We start from the raw sequence: 13,862 nt of genomic DNA, 5'->3' as shown, positions 1-13,862 counted from the left end.
AAAGCTACTCAACTTCACAGTTGCTACTACTACTATATCTTGAAAACACCTAAAAATAAGACAAATCAATATTTCATATATTATCAATAGACAATATGGTGGTGATATATGTTATCAGAGACAATATGATCACTTCCCTAAATTAAAATTAAAAAATTAACTTGTTAAACATTTTATAGCCCAGTATTCATAACAATTGCATCAAAAGATTGTCAGAATTATGCAAATTATGCAAAAGTGTTAAATACTACCACCAAATTAATACTGATGTCCAACCAGCAAAAAGAAACATGTATTTGCATAGTCTACCTAAGGAAAGCTAGGAAAGAATACTGAATTTCTTTTCTTAATATAGATGAATTATTTTTCTGTACCTCAGCTACACAAAGAGGTGTTGAGTGGCAGTTATCAAGACGTACTCCCTGGAAATAAGTTGCAATTATTTCAGTGTATTTTTTCATATGCTCCCAGAGGTAAGGACAGTCCTCTGGTTTATTTCCATAGCGTAATTTAACACTGTCTCCCCAGCAAATAAGTTCTCTTCTTAGGTAAACTTCTGAACCTGTTAAGAAAGAAGCTTTTGCTTTCAATTGTTCAAGAAATAAAATAAAACAACTACGTCAAGGAAACACTGTTGTTTTTAAATCGCATTGATTATTTCTACCACAAATGATAAAAAATGGTTAAAATTATATCTAAAATGGTATGAGATAAAGTTTTAAAAAATTAATATTAATTTATATCTCATATCTATTTTGTGAAACATCTGGCTGATAGTTTCTTCTAAAAGTGTGTGCTCAATTTCAAAAATCCAAATTGCTTCTTAAGGGAAAATAGTAATAGTAATATCACAGGTATTTTAATGCTATAGTTCTACCAAAAACATTTAAAGATCCATCTCTACCTTCCTAACCATTTTGGGCAATAGGTTACATTAAATCCATGGAATAGAGCAAAATGACTTTTTAAAAATTTGGAATGGCTAGAAAAGAGACAGCAGAAATACTTAAAGCCAAAGTTATATTCTCAAAGACAAAAAAAAAAAGCATAAGATTTCTGAATTAACATTAATGTCACCAAGATAGATTCTTAGTTTTGATATGTTAAAAAATAAATATATCAATGGGCCCCGTGCAAAATTCTTCCTGGCAATGAAATACTTTAATATCTCTCTGGCCAATGAGTGAAAGAAAATATCTCTTATGGCAATATAACTGTAATTGCAGTTATTACTATAATAGTAGTTTCAAACTTCTTTCAAAAAATGCAATAATATTTTGCCCAAATAAAAGCTTACACAGACCCACAATACATAAAAAAAGTACATAAAAGCTATCCTATCTGAGGAGACAAGAGGCAGGAGGACAAAGGAGAGAAAAGGAGATGAACTCCATCCTTTTTGTCGACTCTTCTCTCAAACTGTATGTACCTCTGGTACTTCTGTGGTGAAGCAGTATAAAACCACTAGCCCACTGGGAAGAAAAAAATCAATGAGACAGATTACAGCTGGTCCTCCATATCTGGGTTCTCCGTCTGTTAGTTCCATATCTGTAGATTTAACTAACTGTGGATCAAAAATATTTGAGGAAAAACCTGCATCTGTACTGAACATGTATAGACTTTTTTCCGTTATTATTCCCTAAACAATAAAGTATAACAACTATTTACATAGCATTTACATTATATTAGGTATTCTAAGTAATCTAGAGGTGATTTAAAGTATATGAGAGGATGTGTATAGGTTATACGCACATACTATGCCATCTTACATCAGACTTGAGCACCCTCGGATTCTGGTAAAGGGGAGGTCCTGGAACCAATCTCCCATGGGTACAGATGGATGACTGTACATTTTGAGCTTGCCATGAACTCCTCTTTCCCTATCCATTGAGGAGTTAAAAATGATGTACCTGGTTCGGCAAAGTTTCGAAGAGGATCATCTCCCATTACCCATCCGTTGTGTGCCATCAGAAAACAGGCTTTATTTGGAAGATGAATCATAGATTCTTCAGTGGTGAATGCCATTTCATCAAATGGGAAAGTAAAATACCTACAGAGATACATTTAAATATTATACTCACAAAGAGAAACTCCTTGGAGAGAATTTGAATTAGCAACATTAAAATTAAACTTCCTCTCTATGAATAGTCTAAATAAAATCAGTTTGACACCTTTATAGGAAATAAATGTCAATATATGTCAAAGATCTTCAGTAGACTTTTTTGAGTAAATCTAGTAGGATTTGAGGGATAGAAAGACAACATTATAGCATATCCAGCAAACATTTTAAATAATTTTTAAAACCTCATTAAATTACAAGAAAATCAATGAAGAACTGGTACTACTTTGCAAAAGCATTTACTACACTCTACTTGCCCAACCTATGCAGCACGTTCCTTATAAAGTAAGGAGCTAGATGCTTACTCAATTTGATTAACACCAAATTTATTATTAAGCATGCAGTCCTCCAGAAACATTAATGCAAATAACAATTATAAATTGGTACATACTGATAGCTTCTCTGACTAAAGCTTTGCTCAACAAAATTAATTAATATTAAGCCTATTTCCAAATTAAAACTTCAATTTAAAAAATGTACTGAAGTCACACATTAAAGGAAACATTTAGGTCAATTTGAAAGGTTAAATACAATTTTTAATTTTTAACAATCAGTGAGAAGAAAACAAAACTGGAATACCTGGTAACTAAAGGATGTTTTCTAGTGACAGGTCCTAGTTTAGGTCCATGGCCAGCCAGTCGTTCATAAAACACATTCCCCAAAAGACAATTAACTGCCTAGAAAACATCAAATTATGTTATATGATCATCATCAACAACAACAAAAAACCAGTATTCAGACTCAAAGAAAAACAGCAGTTCAAAAACAGATAAAACCTGTTCCTGATGATAGTTCATGAGTTGAAACTTCTCTGAATTTAACTCCTCAATTCTCTTATGAAACCAATTACAGCACTCTTCAATGGCGGCTGGCCCATTACTACAGCAGATACAGGAATACAAACTTATTATTTAATGGTTTTATAAATTCTACATTTAAAAATTTTCTAACAAGGGTCATAGAAACCTCAAATATATTCATGAGGATCTTAATTACAGCTGAACAAGTTTTCCAATTGTAAAAATTTTTACACGATGTATAGGAACATGGCCCGGCACACAGAAAAAGTGGATGAAAATGTCATGTGTTGAAGTAGTAGAATTCTGGTGCACTGCCTTACTTATTTTCTATTATTAGGGTCCTATTAATAAGTAGTATGAAAATCATACTAGCCCTAAAGGTTATAAGTAATATTATTCTTTATTTCACAGAAAAAATGCATAACATACTCATGAGGTATGAAAGTTGCTAGTGCAATGTTCATATCCACAGTACAGCCAAGCCGTCTGTACTCAGCATCCTGAATAATCTTAAGATGCTGCTTTGGGTCAGACTTGGTTATTCTCCTATTTTCTGAAAGAAAGAAAAGGTATCTTAAAAGCAAATATCCACAAGATTATAACTATCACTGATTTCAAATATTTAGTCTACAGTTTTTTCATAGAAAATAAGACAAATATTTATTTCACACGTATCCTTCCTGCCTCTCCTCTCCATCTTCCTGCACATTGCCCCCTTAGCCCCCCACAAGGCGGACAGTACAGGAGAGAAAGAAACAGATGAGACAAAATAACATTATTAAAAAGAACACAGGGATTCCGGTCAGTTCAACCTCAGCCCCACTTTTCTGCCTCAGTCAGCATTTACTTATTCTATTCATTTTTTTTTTTAGGGCATTATGAACTTTGGTAGTAAGCATTTTGTTCCCAGGTGCTACCAAATATTCTAACCTCAGGAGTTCTTCCTCAAAGATTGCTTCTTATTCTAAAGTAAGTCTTATTAACAACTTGACTTTCTTTGCTTCTTTGAAAGAACACAGATTTGTTTTTGTACTTTTTCCCCCTTTTCATCAACAACCATATTCATCAGATAATAACAAAAAAATTAGAAAGGAAATAAATAATTTGGGGGAAATTTTCATTCTTTTCTTGGAATCAGGCACTGGGTGCAGAATTGCCTCCACTGGGCTTGACTTTATAATAATTAATTTAAATCTGGTTTATTGTAAAGAGATTTTGAATGGCTTATAAAAACACAAATAAAATAATAAGATAAAATAGAAATAAATTCTTAAAATCCAGTTTTTAAGGTCTATCTGGAAGAGTAAATATATAAAAACTGCCAAGAAATGTTTGAAAAAGAGCAAAAGCTATATTATCAGTGTAAATTAATAAGCAGACTTTAGTATTGATAAAATAAAAGACATAGATCACTGGAAGAGCACAGATAACTGATATACTTTCAGCGTGTGACTATATACTTTGAAGTACTATGGTGGTACTTCAGTGTAAAAGGGCAGATTATCAACTCAACATCATTTCTGAATAAAAATAAAGTTAAATACCTTCTTTATGTAATACATAAAAAATTCCAGCTATATTAAATATTTAAATGTAAAAATAAAAATAAGATTATTAGAAGAAAACACAGAATGCAGAGGGAACATCTTTTCTAAGCCCAATATAAAATCAGATGCACAAAAGAAAAGATTAACAAATATGAGTACATTGAAAAAAAATACCACCATACACAAGAATTAAAAGATCAACAATATAGCTGAATACAGGTGAGGCCTGTATAATAAGGAATTAGTAATAATAATAAATCAATATGAAAAAGGCAACAGAAAAATGGGGAAGAAACATCAATGGAAGAAATATAAATGGCTAATTAACATGTGAAAAGATACTTCATTAATACACAAAAAAATGCAAATTAAAATAAGGCATGTTTTGCCTGATTGACAAAGATTACACAGATTAATGTATCTAATGTTGGTGAGGGTATTGTTAGTGATACTGTAAGTTCGTATAACTTGATGTGAAAATCAATTTGACAATATCTGTTGTATTTAAAATTTGTATGTCCTTTTACCCAGTCATTCTATGTCTAACAATTTATCCTACACATTTACTTACATAGGAAAGTAAACATAACATGTACATGAGTATATTCTCTGATTATAAGAATACAAATTCCATCAGGAAAGGACTTTGCTGTGTTCACCACTAAATCCTCACTCCTAGAAGTGTCTAGCACACAGTAGATGGTTCAAGAAATATGCATTGAATGAATGAATAAACAATGAAAAAACTGGAAAAAAATTCATCTAAAAGGCTAAATAAATTCAAGCACTTTAAAATAGTGTATTGCTATGTAGGGGTAAAAGAAATAAGCAGCTGTAATCAATGCATATTGTCAACTAAAACAACAAGCTGTTGAGCAGTCTATGCTCTAGTCTTATTTGTATGTATATAAAATGGATATAAATATAAAACCTACATAATTTATACATATAGAATGTATAAAACTATATATAAAACTTAAATTTCTTTCAAAAAGAGTCTGAAAATAAATGCAATAAACTATTAATAAACAGTTCCCTCCAAGGTGTTGTAACACCAAAGTCAAGGGTTCGGATCCCTGTACCAGCCCGTGGCCAGAAAAAAAAATAGTTCCCTCTAAGAAGTGGGTGTTGGAGGAAGTTACACATTCTATTTTATATTTCTCAACTGTTTGATTTTTTCTTTACAATGAGCACACATTATTACATATAAATAATACAGCTTATAAATATCAGAGGAAAGGGAAGATTGAGGCCCTTTAGTAAAATGAAACATGAAAGAAAGTTAATAATCAAAAATTCCTGTGTTAAGGTATTACAAAATTGCAAAAGTGGGTGTGTGAATCTGTCTCTGTGCTTCCTGGACCTCAAGCCTTACTGACTTCTACTTAGTAAGCAGTATAACTGGGTCCTACTGTAGCTCTGGTTTCTGGATGAGGAAAAAAATTCCTTATTTTAAGAGAGCCCAAAGATCTTCACTGATAGGTTGTCCTACTCTAATTGTAGATATATTCTTTATAATAATTCTTTCTAATTTGTCTCCTAAAAACCCTAATTTCTCTTTTAGCATGGTTTTTTCTATCCTACTTTGTTGCAGACACATTAATTAACTTCTTGATTAGTTATGTCCTTAACTGAAGATTTGCTTATTTACCTTTTATTACTGCCTAATATTCGGTTTCTGTCTCACTAGATGTTAGGTGGCCTTAATGGTGGGCATTATCAGCTGGACGCTCCTCTACATTAGTTAAGATTCTTAGTACAGACAGGAGAATACTATCACATCCCTCAGTTTCAAAGCCTGTTTCGAGCCTTTCTCAGCTGAAGTAACCGGCTCTACCTACCTCCCAGTCTTATGTTTAATAAATATATACTGATTTCTACTATATTCTGAGCATTCTGCTAAGGAACCAACAGTAAGATACCGCCCTCAGGGGAAATAATTATGTTATACACTATCATGACATGCCCTTTAGATGCCTCTGCTAACTCTCAGCTTCTAGAATCAGATTTCTATAATACCAAAAAAATAACACAAATGTCATATAATAATAACAGATTTAATAAGGATGTGAACAAGAGAAAAAGAGTTAAGCTTTTAAGAGTAATATTAAATTTATTAAATTTCATAGGGACATTCTAGTGTATATCCTTTACCTTGTGTAAGAAGTCTTCTAAATTGCTCAACTGCTTTGTAAACGTCCACTTGGAAAAATTCCCAGAGTTGAATCTTTGGAAAAATATCCTCCCAAATTATTTTTCGAATGCACTGAAAAATTTCAATAGTTAAAAAATATATATATATATTTAAAATATTTTCACCAAATACTGTTTACCATATTAAAATACAGATCAGATTCTAGGGGCTGACTGGTTAGCTCAGTTGGTTACAGCGCAGGCGTGTAACACCAAGGTCATGGATTTGGATCCCCATACCAGCCAGCCACCACCCCTCCAAAAAAAATACAGATTCTAAATAATTTTCAGCCATATATTTAATTTGTACTTTAGAAAATTTTTTATTGTTTTAGTGCAGTATTCTTCTATACATACTGACATGCATTTGTTGATCATTTTCGATCAAAACAGGTATGCCTTTTTCTTTGTATTTCCCTTCTGCAACGTCACAGGAGAAGTGCCAAAGTGCTCTGTCTAAGACCCATGCAGGTTTTAGGTGCGGAGAATTCACAAGATTATATGCACATTCTGGATGTTCCTGGATCCACTTACTATTAGCAGCTTAAAGAAAAAGGAAACATGAAGGACTATCTCATAATTAAATTGAAGTCAGTATCTGTGTTAAGTTTAAAGGTGAAATAAAATATCAACATCTACCACTCATCTACCACATCAATTATTTGGTTATAGTATCCTATTGTCCACTTCACCATACTTTTTTTTCCTTTTTACTTTAATTCTGCTTAGAAAATCCTGACTGAAGAAAAATTAGTTCTCTTATAGGTAACTACTTTGCACAGCTAATCCTAAAGGGATAATAAGACATATTATTTTGATAAGACTGATAAAAGTGAGGCTGAGAAATTGCTGAAAGAAATGTGCTCAAAGAATAAGAATGTAGTTTATATCTTTTTATCCATCTCTATCAGATGGATAAAAAGTTTAGAATCAGAATCAGTTTAGCAACGTATTTCAAGTATTTACAACATTAAAGATAATTTGTGTTAATTTTTTAAATAAAAAAATAAAAATTAAACACAATTTGTTTGATCTTTTAAATAATGCCCCTTGAATTCACAGTAAAGAGCATAAGTGGCTTAGTATACAGAAAATAAAAAGCAGTAACAACTACTGAATACCTACCACACGCCAGGAATTGTTCTAAGCAGTTAAATGTATTGATTTATTATTCTTCATCCTCTATCACACATGTAGAACATATTATGATCCTTTAATAGATGAGGAACTGAGGCACAGAGAGACAAATAACTTAGCCAAGCCATACAACCAGGAATTAACTTGGGCAAGTCTCTCTTCAGAATCTGCAATCTTAACCACTTGATCTGCTGCTAAATGAATGTGTTCATGCCTCACTTACTCAGCTGAACACTCTTACAGAGTTTTAGAATTGTTATCACTTCCAGTTTCAGTCATTTATTTAGTAAATCATTTATTTATTTAGCATTTATTTATACCCATTGTGAACAAACACTTGGATGAAGACAGGATACATAAGGACCAGAGATATTGTAATAAAAGTTAAATTGATAATTCCCCAAATTTGCATTAAGATAGTTTCCCCTAGATTCAATATCACATTCACTGAAATTCAGTTTTTGTTAAAAAGATAAAATGCAGTGATAATTATATCCAATTAGGATTTTCACTTATTAAGAATAAAGCTATCCCAATTTTTTAATGGTAAAATCCTGAAACTGTTTCTTTTCTCAATTATTTTGAAACAAAATCAAGTGTAAAATGAAAGAATTCTAAACATTAGCTAATGAAAGTATTTTTTCTAGTTCTACAGGAAAAAGGAGTCATACTCCAAACTATATTTTATCATACATCGAAATCAAAAACTGAACTTGGACTTCTGGAGTGGTGTAGTAAGGAACTTGGTATAAACACTGTCTCTCAGAACAATTTAATTGGTCAAAATTATGAAAAACAATCATTTAAAGTCTCTGGAAATTGTCCTAAGGACTTTCAGCATACGGAGAAACACTTATTCAAGATAAGAACACCAAGAGTCTGTGGCATTTGAACCAAAACCTGCTTTAGGGTGATTGAGTTTCCAGTAATCTTGGCCTGCCACACCTGGGGTAGGAATCTACCCTACAAGTAGGGGCTGGGTGGAGAAGGAAAGCTGTGATTTTTCTCTGCCTGCTCAACTGGAATAGAACTTCTATGACATGGGGCTGGGGGAATAAGAAAAACAGGCAGCCTGCCCCGTCCAGGGTGAAACTATAACCCCAGACGGGGAGCTGGGGGAAGAGGGAGTTTTCATCTTGGTCACATCTACCAAGAGTAGAGCACCTGGGATACTCACACTGCCATTGACTTCCCCTGGATAATAACTTTTTAAATGAAAACCTGTTTCACAGAAATGACATGATTTGCAACACTTTCCAAATAAGGCTGTGGCAAAGTTCACTTCTTTTATATTGCACAGATTCTCTTGCTTGCTTCAGAAAAATAGTCTGTGGCAAAGCCTGCTATTCCACCCCAATTTTTATTCTCCCTTTCTTCCTTTAGTAATAGAACTTTCAAGGTTCAGCTGTACACATGGCTGACAAACTAAACACTATGTGGCAAGTAGACAAGAGACAAATCCTATCTCATGGAATATGTGTAGAAGTAATATACGAGGGGTCTTCAAAAAGTTCATGGAAAGATTCATATTATCTTTCAAAAACATTCTTCCGCAAGCTTTTTTCTTTCTTTCTTTCTTTTTTTTTTTTGACTGCTGGCAGGTGTGGGGATCTGAACCCTTGACCTTGGTATTATAATACCACGCTGTAACCAACTGAGCTATCGAGCCAGCCTCTTCCGCGAACTTTTTAAAGTACCATCGCATATACCAGATCATACCCTTAAAAGGCATGACTTCCCTTTCCCCATTTCTGCTGGGTCGAATGTATAACAGGGGCTGGAGCAGCCATTTTTGATTAAGAGTGGGAAGCAAAGTATTAAGAGACAGCAGAGGAACATGACAGAAAAAACCTAGCTCCCTATCACCATTAAGCTACCATTCAAGTCCTGGAATGCCTACTCAACCTTTTATAAGAATTAATACAATTTCAGTCTAGGTTAAGTCACTGCGTTTTTCTGTCTCTTTGTTACAGCTGCCTAAGCCATATCCCAACTCATGCAGTTTGTAAATAATACAATGCTATCATGTGATTTGATAAACTTGATGTAAATAATATTATAGATTTCAAAGTAATTATCAATACTATCAAGTTTTCAAGTGAAAAATAATGAGTTCTTGGATATTATAAAATTTAAAGTAGAATTTGAAGCTTGGTTTCCAGGTACAGAAACACCAATTTTGGAATGTACTTATTTCTTTACTTAATGTTGACTGTTTGCAATTATCATTGGAGATTATTATCTAAATTGATGAACCAGATCTATGAGCTTTTATATATCATCATAGATCCTATGATTACTTGGAAAACTACTTCATGAAACAGCAGATATTTCTTTTAAATGTTTGTACCACCCAGAATTCCTGTTCTTTATATATGCAAATCAGTGGTTTCTAGACTTTTCTACACTGTGGCATAGAAGATAATATTGTAAGGTACACTGGGTTACACTAAAAGCTGCTGATGGCCAGAGGCTTCACCAGGCCAGTCCCAGCTGCTCCGACAGGTGAAGGGAGCAATCACCTACTCCAGGATAACCCCTTGAGAAAATATATTTTATATGACTGTCTACTGCTAAGGAATCCTGGAAACCTAATTTTACTTAAATAAGCTCTTTCAACATGCAAAAGATAAAATTTCCAGATTTAACTTCTGAGAGTTTATCAATAATTTTCTTGTTAAATAACAGAAGTCATTCAGTTTTTCAGAGTTCCTGATATATAGGATTCATTTGTTAGTCTGGAAAATATTAATACTCTAAGTTAAAATATGTAATGATTATGTCTCTTCTATGACTACTCTCCTGTTTTCATAAGCATCACACTGCAAATTATCTATATATTGACTGCATTCTCAACTAACAATTTTTCTTTTGAAAGAAAAAAAGTGATACTATATAAAGTGATTTTCTTAAATTAAAGGACACCTAATCATTTGTATTTTTAAAATTTATGTTAATATATAAAACATTGAGGAATGAAATAATCAGAATATTATATTCTCATCAAAATTAATGAAGGTAGTTAATGAAGTTCATACCAGTATGATTGTAGACAACATCAGTAATACAAAGAATATTCCATTCTTTTTTCAATTTTTCTACTAGCTGTCCAACATCATTCCAGGTATACTTTTTATTAGGTCTTGAAAAGTCAGGATTTAATTCTAACTGATTAGCAAGGGAATAACATGACCTAGATAGTCCAAGAGTCTGCAGTGGGGTAAAATGAATCATGTTGTAACCTGTAAAGTGAGAGAACAAAGACAATGAAAAAAACAATGAAAACCATCCTAAAACTAAACAAAATATAAATTTAAACTTTCCTGAGTAATTATAACTAGCAAGGCAACCATGCTACTGGGGAAAGAAGTAAAAGGCTTGGGTTTAAATTCTAGCTGTACCACAAGAGACTTTAACCAAGTCTACTTAAATCTTTCAGAACATCAGTGATAATGAGGTAATGTATTTGAAAAACTCACAACCATGCAGAAAATATATCTTACTCAAGTATATCAACACACGTCTTTCTCTTATTTTTAATGTTCCATAGTACTCATATTCTGTTTTAGTTGTATCAGTGCACTTCTCATTCCTTTATACTACACTCAACTTGAAAGTAGAAAATTAATATTACCCTTTACCTAAGAGTAAAATACAACTTAAGTTTCATTTTGCTCTTGGTCTGCATGGTAGCATGTGCCTCCCACATGAAAGATGGTTAATCAATGCCTGTTAAATTAAAATTATATGCAATGGTAATACATTTTCCTACATATTTTAATAGCTAACTATTAATTTTTACATGTCAAAGTAAACTCTTAGAAATGATAATGATCTCATTTTTTCATAGAGTTCCTTCATTTATCAAGTGGAACCACATAATTTGCCATTTCTGTAGGTTAAAAATGGTCAAGTATCAAAAATTGCACAGGGTCCTATTTATTTATATTATTAAATATATTAAGAAGCAAAATTAAAAGAAGCCAAATCTTTGAAATCTGTATCACAGAGGATAATTATATTTACTTTTAAAAAGAAGAAAGAATAAAAGAAAGAAAGCTGACATTACCTGATTCTTTTGCAACCCTAAGTCTGCTTTCCCATTCATCAAAGGGTCCCAAACACTTAGCTAAAAATGTCTGAAGAGTAACACAGTCCAAGGGTAACACATGATTATCAGCGCCAACATGTAAAATAGGATCCACAACTATGTAACCTCCACCACTTTTCTCATTTCTAAGGGAAAAAACAAACAATAACTTTTCAATTAATTACAGAAAATAAAATCGTCATCTAATAGTCTGATTTTAACTGCAATGTTAGTTGTCCCACTTAAAAATATATTTACTTCTAAGTATATAAAATCATTTACAAAGTTGCAATAAACTTTACTGGAAAAGCTGGCTTTTGCCCTTCCCCAATCTCTACCTAATTACATAATACAATATATGTTACATCCAATGTCTACTAAAATCTATCAGTAATAATAAGGGCACTCAAATAAATAGCATACCATGATCAGTTGCATAAAAAAACTAGGGAATTTAAGCCATTACTTAAAAAAAAAATTGCATAACACTCTGAATCTGAAATGAGCCATACAATTACTTCCTAGAAACCGAAGACCATACTTTATTTGCATCTCAAGAAAGCACTGTAAAAACTGCACTGCCATGGTTCATACAGTAACTTTGTACAAGTTAAATAACTTCCATTATAGAATAAATTAACTTTTTTTTCCAACATACACCTGACTTACCCTTGAAGGAAATAATATTGAAATGACCCAGATTGTTGCAGATAAAGTTTACAGTATTTATCAGAATCATCTTCTTTTTCTGTTGGATTTTCCCAATCCAGGGAACGAAATTTTTCTCGATTAAATGCTTCTCCAGGAAATGGGTAATTTGTATACACAGTAACTGCTTTTCCCTGTAAAGTTGGGCCTAGTCGGAACTGTAGTTCAAACCCTAAACAAAAAGCACATTTTAATAGACTAATTGCAGGACTTATATTGCCATACTAAAAAATTGATATTTTTTTAACAGTATTACAAAAACTGTGATTTTTTTCAATTATGTTTAAAATAACTCCACATACCTAATGCTGTTTTGGAACTACTTTGTATTCCAGTTTAGCTGAATTTTATATTTTAGTTAGTAAACATAACAGAACTGTCTGCTCTATAATGTCCCCTGCTCCTCCCCCTAGAAAGTGATTCCTAATGACATGGCTACTTTAAGACGTGAAAATTTTTACACGACACCACTTAGCATGATCCCCGCAACCCCACCCACCCCCTACCCCGACCCGTGAATTAATTACCCAGAGGTGGGCATCTAAGCAGAGACCTCTAGTATTTTTCAAACTACAAGAGAGAAAATGAGTTTGTTTATGTTGTCAGAGTATATGATAGTGTGTAAAACTTGGAAGGTAACATGAGACAACTATCCCACCATACAGACAAAGCCAGTCTTCAGTGAGAGAAGTCAACCTCCAGAGAGGCAGAACTCAGAATTTTTTGTTAGCTGGCAGGTATAGGGATTTGAACCCTTGACCTTGATGTGATCAACACCTCACTCTAACCAAGCAGGATAACTATCAGCTGGTGTTCAGACTTCCAATAGGAGTTTTGGAGGCATGTGAGCTCCTGTCTGATGTCTGCTCAAATTTAGCAGTGTGCTAATGAAGATTTAACAACTGGCTGGGGTGGTAGGAAACCCCGATTTGTAGAGTTTTCTGACTGCCTGGTAGAAACAATCCCACCATGGACAATTTTAAGCTACCAACATGAATATCATTGAAAGTGGAACTGAGAAGAGATGTGCACGATCAGCCCTTGTGAGCCCTCATGAACACGTCTGACACACTACTGCCTATATCCCTACTCTTGGTCTAGTTATTAAAGCCTTTCTTGGAACCTTGAGAGCCAGTACAGTCACACTTTTGCCAAAGTTAGGTTATTCTCATTAAAATATAACTGAGACTTGTGTACTTTGTTACAAATATTTTACCATAAGAGGAAAGAAAAAAAAAATGAACACATTACAGTTAACACTGTACTAT

General features: G+C 33.0%; 1 protein-coding gene across 4 annotated transcripts in view; it reads right to left on the bottom strand.

Moving 5' to 3' along the window:
* Window positions 1–13,862, bottom strand: part of AGL (amylo-alpha-1, 6-glucosidase, 4-alpha-glucanotransferase) — a 76,109-nt gene that overhangs the window by 51,225 nt on the left and 11,022 nt on the right. For all 4 annotated transcript variants that reach the window (XM_063107133.1, XM_063107130.1, XM_063107132.1 and 1 more), the window contains exons 3-12: window positions 12,556–12,766; window positions 11,866–12,032; window positions 10,835–11,038; window positions 7,021–7,202; window positions 6,621–6,732; window positions 3,349–3,472; window positions 2,896–2,998; window positions 2,699–2,796; window positions 1,911–2,050; window positions 375–562 (exon numbers count right to left, since the gene is read on the bottom strand). In XM_063107133.1, the coding sequence (XP_062963203.1) occupies window positions 375–562; window positions 1,911–2,050; window positions 2,699–2,796; window positions 2,896–2,998; window positions 3,349–3,472; window positions 6,621–6,732; window positions 7,021–7,202; window positions 10,835–11,038; window positions 11,866–12,032; window positions 12,556–12,766 (1,529 nt within the window). The remainder of the gene's footprint in view (window positions 1–374; window positions 563–1,910; window positions 2,051–2,698; window positions 2,797–2,895; window positions 2,999–3,348; window positions 3,473–6,620; window positions 6,733–7,020; window positions 7,203–10,834; window positions 11,039–11,865; window positions 12,033–12,555; window positions 12,767–13,862) is intronic.

The sequence above is a fragment of the Cynocephalus volans genome, chromosome 8 (assembly GCF_027409185.1).
Source record: "Cynocephalus volans isolate mCynVol1 chromosome 8, mCynVol1.pri, whole genome shotgun sequence".
Taxonomy (NCBI): Eukaryota; Metazoa; Chordata; class Mammalia; order Dermoptera; family Cynocephalidae; genus Cynocephalus; species Cynocephalus volans.
The sequence above is the reverse complement of the archived record's forward strand: the minus strand, read 5'-3'. Positions and strand labels throughout refer to the sequence as shown.